We start from the raw sequence: 8,844 nt of genomic DNA on the forward strand, positions 1-8,844 counted from the left end.
TCCCGACTTCCTTAGAGCAAGTCGTGGTGCAAACCAACTTTGCAGCGGTTGATTTGGTGCTGGGTGAGGCTCAACCCTTTGGGTTGGGTCTTCTTACTTGAATCCTGGGCCCTAGCATTGGGCCAGGGTATGAACACACATTATGCTCTCTTATTGTATGACTCTATTGTTATTTTACAATAAAATGAGTAAAACTTTAATTTAATCAGCTCTTTTATTGTTTTAGATAACTGTGTTTAGCTGCACTAATACAAATGTTTTCATCTAATTGTGTGTGTATGTATGTGTGCATTTGTAACTTTGGCATTTGGTCAGTGTTTATGATAAATCATTGTCAACTCGGATTTAGTTGTCAAACCTTATTGAATCATGACAACAGCGTATAAGTTTTCCAATGTGAACATGATGATAAACTTATTTAATCATGGATTCATGGCTGGCATTTTGTTCTTGCTACAATTACTATGTAGGGGACTTGGTACTTAGTGTCAATGAGCTACTTGATCTCCTTTTATATTGGTTTTTGGGATAGTGTAGAATACCAATATCTTTTCTTTTTTTTCCCCTAAAAAAATACCCGAGCCATGTAAATATGGTAATGTTCAATCCTTACAATCTTGCATACCAATATTATTCAGCTACAAAATTTAAAACAATACTACAGTTTTACTTAGAGAGCAATAACAAAATCCATCCTAGTTCATTCCTGATTTCTCAGCTAAGCCACATTATGAACCCCTTGAATTGTAGATAAGCAATAATTTACACAACAGATCCAGATGAACATACAGGATAGTAAAATACAATTAAGGCAACAAGGAAAAATATGCCAAGTGCTCTACAATTCCTTGACTTTCCTTTCTTCAATTAGATGCATAATCACAACAATTTTCCATCATCTGTGCAACAAAATGTTTGTACCTCCCAAAAAATACATTAGTCATTACATGAATTCATTGTCATTTATAGTGTATAAATGCAAAAGAGAAATCGAAGCTGTTGGCTTCTCAGCCCGGAACTTAGAAGGATGCACTATTTAGCATTTATGATAGACCATCACACATACTCGCATTTTAAAAAAGGCACCTTAAAATCCACCTAAGTTTGATGGGATAAACTATTCATCTCAAGAAGTATAAATGTGATAAAATTATGAACTGAGATAAAGAGCATGGAGTTAGGCAGTATCTTGTGTAAACGGAAAATTTGTGAACCCGAGACTTTCCGATTTACAGGTTATTGATTGGACAACTAAAAACTCCCTAAAATCAACTAAATCTATTGCCATGAAATAAAGGCACCACACAGGATGCTATGCCTATAATTTTTGTCAGATCAAAGAGAAATTACAGCTACATGTACCAAGCCTTGTGCTTGTGCTGACTTTCTATCAAACTTAAGTAAAAGAAATACACAAAAATAAGGTAAAAAAAAAATATTAAAAAAAAAGAAAAATTATCTCCCCACCTTTACCAATCATTCTCAAGAATTAAATTACATCCATCGACCTCCAGCTTTTATTGAGTTCTGGTTCATCTCTTACTAAAGAAGGATTCCAATGGAGTGGCCTACTCTTCAGGATCATCTTGTGTAGCAATTAACATAAAGCACTAAATGGTAGGTTGTATCTATGAACAGATAAGAAGTAAAATCATAAATTAGAGCTACTTCCATGGAGGTTGAGGACCTCTGTAGCTAAATGGATAAGGATCCCAGCCACTGTCTGGTTCCTTTCTTTTTCCATCACCCCCAGAACTTGAGGATTGCGGAATGGTCCTAGCATGCTCCTCCAAAGCTCTTCCAGAAGAGGGAAAGAAAAACTGCCTTGCAGCCAATGTATCTCTAGGTCCACCATCAGTCATGAAGTTGGAATTTAAATCAAAGTTTGGAGGCGAAGGCCCAACCCCATTTAAACTGAGTTGTGTACCGGCCATGTTCACGACAACTGGAGGCTGAGAGTAAGATGGCAGAATGGTTGATGAAGACCCCCCAACTTGAGGAACCACAGGAGCACCTCTTGAGTCCACCATGTATGGAATTGTGCCACCAGATGCATACATGGCTGACGAAAATGATAGATGGGGGCCTGATGTCAGGCCATTATACCCGAAAACAGCTGACTTACTGTAAGATACCGAAGGGCACATCCCCAACATGGCACCAGCTCCTGACATTGTAAGATCGATGACAGGCTCAATAGCTTTGCCATTTGGAATAGATATCGTTTGAGGAACATGTTCTCTCCTATCAACTTCCACCTTGGCACCCAAAATAGAGATCACAGGAGCATCTGACTTTGAACGCCCATATGAATCCATAAACGAAGACTTACTAGGCCCTTGTTCCACCAAAGCAGTTTGAAAGTATGGTCTGTCATTCAGATCAATGTTGCGAACTGAAGGCTGCATTGATGACGACGATGCTCCATGTAACGGACTCCAAAAGTCATTTCTTTGGGAAAACAGTTGCGCTTCTGTTCTGCGATTTGAAGGTTGGATGTCACCATCGTCACCAACACTGTTTAAATCCAAGTCAAGCCTGCTGGATTGTTTAGGATTAAGTTCCGCTAATGACTGCTCAAAAGGAAGGCCTGAGGATTTTTGTTTTACCAGTTCTTCATCCCCATCAGCCACATTCAAATCAATATCGAGGAAATCATGCCTTCGCTTGGAACTATCTGAGTTCCCACCAACAGAAACATTCCTCTCGCTATCAGAACTTCTACGAGGGGATGCAGGACGAAAGGCACTAGTGACAGCTGATCCTTTCCATCCAAGTGTCCCTTCAAACTGCAAAGGAGCAGTTGGCGGCCCAGAACTCTGTGCAGGCTTTGAAACAGAGACAACTGGTATTGGTGCGGCAGGCATAGTATTTACTGACACGTCCATACCATTTGAACCAATTTCTTCATTCAGATCGAAGGTACATAGGCTTTTCTCTGAATTACCTCCTGGATCTTGAGCTGCTTCAGTCACCTGTGAGGACTCCAAGTCAGGTAAGCATTCTGGCTGTGCCTGGGCCTCAATATTGTCTGAGTAACTCATATGTCCATCCTGTTCAGAACATGCATCAGCAGAGTTGCTTTGCCTGGACGATACCTCCTCAGGCAGAACATGGGTTAGTTCATATTTATTATCTGAAGAAACTGGACTGTCTGAACTCCCTGGTCGCCTTATTCTGCCTTCTGAAATTTCCTCTGAAGATGAGCTGCGGACTTCTCTCTCAACTTCCTGAGCAACTTGTCGAGCAACTTCTAAAGCATCAACAATGCCATACTCGAGTTCAATATCGGAAGTTTTCTTGATAAGGTTCGGGATTCTGGGCCGCTTCCTCCTTCTAGAAGAATCAGAACCGTTCGAGGCATCAATGACTTTGTTAGAAACTTGGCCCTTTTCCAAAGAAACTTGTCGAGCACCTTTTAAGGCATTGTTATCAACATTATCATACTCACGTTCACTGCCATAACTTGAGGCCCCATTTCCTTGATTGGATACTTGGCCCTTGCCCTCTGTTACTCCTTTAACATATTCTGTTGAGAGAAAAGGCATCTCTAGCTGCTCTGACTTTCCCACGTTTCTGTCCCTGACTGATGAGTTCTGCAACATATTAGAAACGCATTCATTATCATTTTCTGAAGCTTTTGGGGGCTGGGGATTGCTAGAATTTATAGCTTCTACGTCATCCACCGCACTCTTTGCATCAGATGCAGGTGTTCTCATGTCACAAGGAACAGCCATTATATGACAAACACCATTCTCATTGTTCTCATCGTTATGTTCTAAAGTAGGTCCTTTCACAGATTCGGGTGCATTTGTTTCAGTCACACCCACAGAAACAGGTCCATGCCCTAGCTTTGAGGATGAAAAGGAGCTATCTGCTATTCCTGAATTTTCGGGAGGGACACTATTATTTTGCTCTAGCTTCTCCTCTTTGGATAAGTCATTCAACTGTACATCATCTGGCTCTCCTTTCAAATTTCCTGGTTTTGGAATATGAGAGTTACAGATCTGAGTTACTGTGGCCACACCTTCACTTATGGGAGCAACTTCTTGGACGGGAGTCAAAACACTAGAAAAATGGTTTGCTTTTTCTTTGAGATGTTCAGAATCCAAACTTACAGAAGACTCAGGTGCATTGTCAGAACTTGGTATCTGTTCGGTAGCAACTTTTTCTGGTAGCATGCTATCTGACCTTCTCAATTGAGACTTCTCACCTACTACAGTTTCTGATGCATGACCATCATCATTGCCACCTTCAGTCACAGCAGATAGCAGGCATTCCTCCTTGGCAGTTTTATCACTCGATCTGTCAACTTGAGGTTCAGCCTCACCATTTTCACCTCCTTCCCAGCTGTCAAATAATTGTTTTGCCCGATCTTGAACTCTAGAGCTATGGTGGCCAAGAAGCTTATGTACAGTTCCCCAAATTCCTGATGAGATTGACTTCTTGCTGTCAAGTTGCAGCTTTTCAATTGCCCGTAATAATGCTGAAATTGACTCTTCAATGAAGCCATCATTTGCATCAGTGCCAAAATTGTGTGACTCATTTAACCATCTATTGATGAACAAAAGACCATCTAATTGAATAAATAGATCAAGACAATCTTTATTTTCAGTAGCAGCAATGGTGCTTGCAACAGCAGCCCACTGCCTCGTTGCATCACAAGCATTCTTAACAACACTAACTTGCTCCTTTTGCATTTCAGAGACCAACTCCTGGACTCGAGAAGGGGCAGTGAGCCCATCTCTCATCTCAGTCAAAGTAAAGAAGTCTTCAAGAGTCATAATGCTTCACATAACCTTGCTCAAGGCACCAAGGCTGACCTTTTTGTAAACTAGAAGGTATTCTTTCATTAACTAAATTATAGGACTCCAGGGAAAGAATAATTCACAATCAAACCTGCAAAAGATAATAAAAAAAAAGTTTAGATAAATTTAAGAAGACAATCTTTTTCAAAGCTCAACAGGTCAGAGTCATTCAAGGAGCTTCACACAGATATCTGGAAAACAATTGGAGCACATGAATATCAAATTCCATGTAATAGCATCAATAGAATAAAACTGCCACTGAGGCACAGACAAACAAATGCACCTAAATCTGTTCTATGCTCCTCTGCCCAGAATTTCCCACAGTTTAAGATATATCTTCTCTCCACTCAGTTCTGGTCTGCTTTTGTTATCTGAATCTTTGTTCCTCTGTTCTCAGCCTATATTCTTATTTTCCCTTTATTTGAGTCCTCGCTTTTGGGTTCGCTTTTCTGTTTCTCATTCCAACACCCCCCCCCCCTTCCCGGCCATTCGCTCCATTTTTATTCTACACTATGACCTAAGTTCATTAGAACCTCAAATAATAACACTCATTTTCCCATCTATAAATCATTTCATTTTTTAGAAAAAATATGTTAGAAACATTCTCCAATTCATAGTTTTTGATTGCGGATGGCGGCGAGCCAAAAATCTGCCATAAAATTATAGCGGATGGCATTGTGGAAAATGGCGGAAATGACAGATTACCTAAAAAATATATATATATGTACAAAAAAACATGCAGAAAAATTGCAAATATAATAAACTATAAAATCTATCAATATAAGCAACTTTCTAGTCATAAAGCATCCAATTAATGTAGCAAATATAGTAGCAAATTTAGCAAATAAACATAACATCAAGTTCAAATCATAACTCAAAAGTCATAAGGAAGCCATAAAACATAAAAACTATAAACCATCTAAATTCTAGCTCTCATCAACTTCATCCAACAGGGGCAGTGCCAGCAGCAGAGGCAGGGGTAGGAGCATTAGAATCAAGGGCTTGTCTAGAAGTAGACATAGTGAACTGAATGGGGAAAAAAAATTGGAAGAAGAGAAGTTTAACACTGATTATTGATAACGTCTATAAAGAAGGGGCAGCAGGGAAGAGAGAAAAGAAAAAATTAGGACCAGAGAAGTTGAAACAAGATGTTCGAAGGAACCGTGGTTAGCAGTGGCTGTGGTGATGAGCAGCAGCGATGATCGCTGCGACGAGTGGCGGCGATGGAAGGCGCAGAGAGCAGCGTCGCAGAGAGTAGCGTCGCAGAGAACAGAGACAGAGGGAAGTTTTTGTGAAGATGAGGTAGAGGAGGGAGTTTTTGAATAAGAGGCTGATTATTATAGGGTTTGTGGGTTAGTGGGATGTTTCCTAAATTACCCGAAACACCCTCAGATTTTTTTCAAAAATCCGAAAAACCCCGCAATTTCCGCCATTCACATTGCGTTCCGCCATGGCGCCATCGCAATTGCGGCTGCCATTTCGCCCGCTGTGAAAACAGCGTTGCGGCGACCCCCATATGGCGACAGGGTCAAAACCCGCCATGCCATACCGTTATGGCGCTGCCATAACCGCAATTTCAAAACACTGCTCCAATTTAATGACTAACCTCAAAAGACACCAAATCAAGCAACTCGAACTTGTTTTACATATCTTTTAAATCTTTATAGACAGAAAAATGATGAGTAATGCCTTCTCAAATTTATCTCTTTCTGAATTCATCTCTATTTAAAAGTTGAATCATAATAAAAAGGGTAAAATATACTTTTTGTCCATAACGTTTGCGATTTTTTTCAAAAATACTCCAACGTTTAATTTCATTCAATTTTCTTCCTAATGTTTCCGATTTATTCAATTTTATCTCTAATGTTTTCGATTTATGTTAAACCTATCCCTGAAAATTTTCAATTTTGTCCCTAACATTTTACATGGAGTTGACATCTGGGAGAAATTTTGACACAAATTGAAAATGTTAGAGACAAAATTGAATTCAACTAAACATTAGGGATATTTAAAAAAAAAAAAAATCACAAACGTTAGAAACAAAAAGTATCCTTTACCTAAGTAGAAAATAAAAATTTATACTTTTAAGTAAAGCATATCTTATACATGTTAGGAAAGGTTTTACCAAAATGAAATCAACTGGAATAGTGAACATATAACTCAGCTCCCATCCTGAGTATATCCATGCCTTACTTCTTATTTCCAGCTTATTTAATTTTTTAGCCAGGTTGACCAAAAAAGATAAAAGGAATATAACCAAATTTTACTATTATTCTGAAGAAGCAAAAACAATTCAGATATAAAATATTTTTGACAGATTGAGCAGACCTATGAGTTATTACTTACAAGCCAGCCTTATTAAGCCACAATGCACAAATCAAGTCCCATCTTGGTGAGTGATAAAATAACTAGAGCTAAATCTATCAACAAATAAGATTATCCATCAATTCAAGTGCTGGTACAAAGTCATATTTCAAATTTCAAATAATAATAATAGTAACAGTAGTATATTATAAACAAATAAATCATACTATAATCTACAATCACAAACACTGAAAAAAAAATCCTATTTTCCGACCATAACGGCCAATTCACAACGAAGATCATAACGCACATAGAAAATGCAACTAAATTATATTTTAAGAAAATACTTGACATGAATTTATTACCAACTACAAATCTAATCTGAAACATTGAAATCACATGGAAGAAAATCAAAGACGAATAAAGAATTATCAAATAACATTACACTAAGCTAAAATTGCAAAACCCTAAAAGCCGACGTTAGGTAGCGGATACGCAATAATTGACCCTAAAAATTCAAATTTTCGTGAGCGTATCAAAATGCAATGCTGAAGAGAACAACACTCAACTTATCACAATAGAAACTCCGAAATATGCTAAATAACACGGAAATCCCCAAAATAGGAATTACGAGTAAGAGCGACGAATACAGAGATAGTGAAATTAATTGAGAAGTAGAAATAGAGTTGCAAGAGAGAGAGAGAGAGAGAGAGAGAGAGAGAGAGAGAGAGGGAGAGAGAGGGAGGGTTCACCTCGTTCAATCAAATCGAAACCCTAGCTGAGGTTTCAGCTCCAAAAAGGCAAGAAGGAGGAGAAGCTCCTTCAAATTCAAAAGGCTCCGGAGAATTCCAGAAGGTTCGGAGGGCAAAGCTTCGAAATTGAAGGCTTGCTGTGTTGCTTGGCGTTGGAATGAATCTCTGTTCGTGTGTTTCTGTGTATCGCATGGGAATGGAATGAATTAATGGGTTCGTTGAGAACTGAGAAAAGAGAAGAGGAAGCAAGCAACGTTTTACTTCTTCTTCCGTTCGAATATTGTGCTTTGATTTTTCTTTTCTTTTAATTAATTAATAAATTAATTTCGTAGGTTAGTGTTTGGGGGCATTAACACGTGCGACGCCGGACATTGTTAGGAACTTTAGTAGCGGGATCACGACAAGAACTGTGCACTTGTGCTTACCATACCAACATTGTACTAATCTTCTCTTTTCTTCGTCGAAATTCTTTATGGTATGTTTGGTAAGCATATTTTTCTTAAATTATTAGTAGCTATTATTAGCTAAACAAGCACTATAATATAGATAAAATTAATTCATACTTTTAATAAGGTTTAATAATATGATTTTTTTTAGAGTGCTATTAGCTTTTTATACAAGAAGATGATCTAGTGCAATATAGCAATAAAAAAGTTAAAATACGCGATGTTAATTTTAATAAATCGGATGAAGCCATAGATATTATGACGGAATCAGATCGTTGATACAAAGATGAGGATACTTGTTTTGATAAAGAAAAATCTTTTATCTTTATCCGGGAATCAAAGTATCTAGAGAAGCATTCAATGAGTTGTGCGAATTTTGGTGTGCAACCTTGATCATTAAAGTTCATGAAAAGAGAATTCATTTAGACTTCATAGAATAACGACTAAATAGAGATTAGATAAAAAAAAAAAAGTATCATCAATGTATGGTATGTTTGGCAAGTATATTTTTCTTAAAATACTAGTAGCTAAACA

The 8,844-nt window shown here is 38.0% G+C and overlaps 1 protein-coding gene across 1 annotated transcript; it reads right to left on the bottom strand.

Annotated features, from left to right (window-relative positions):
* Positions 1-1,189: 1,189 nt before the first annotated feature.
* Positions 1,190-8,276, bottom strand: LOC112738341 (uncharacterized). Its single transcript, XM_025788736.3, has 2 exons — positions 7,865-8,276; positions 1,190-4,899 (listed from the first exon to the last, which is right to left on the bottom strand). The coding sequence occupies exon 2, from the start codon at positions 4,782-4,784 to the stop codon at positions 1,665-1,667; it is 3,120 nt and encodes a 1,039-aa protein (XP_025644521.1). The 5' UTR covers positions 4,785-4,899; positions 7,865-8,276; the 3' UTR covers positions 1,190-1,664.
* Between the last annotated feature and the right edge of the window lie 568 nt (positions 8,277-8,844).

This window comes from Arachis hypogaea, chromosome 13 (assembly GCF_003086295.3).
Source record: "Arachis hypogaea cultivar Tifrunner chromosome 13, arahy.Tifrunner.gnm2.J5K5, whole genome shotgun sequence".
Classification (NCBI taxonomy): domain Eukaryota; kingdom Viridiplantae; phylum Streptophyta; class Magnoliopsida; order Fabales; family Fabaceae; genus Arachis; species Arachis hypogaea.

What these genes read in the sequence shown, in the direction of transcription:
- LOC112738341 (XM_025788736.3), bottom strand. Translation starts at nt 4,784, where the DNA reads ATGACTCTTGAAGACTTCTTTACTTTGACTGAGATGAGAGATGGGCTC.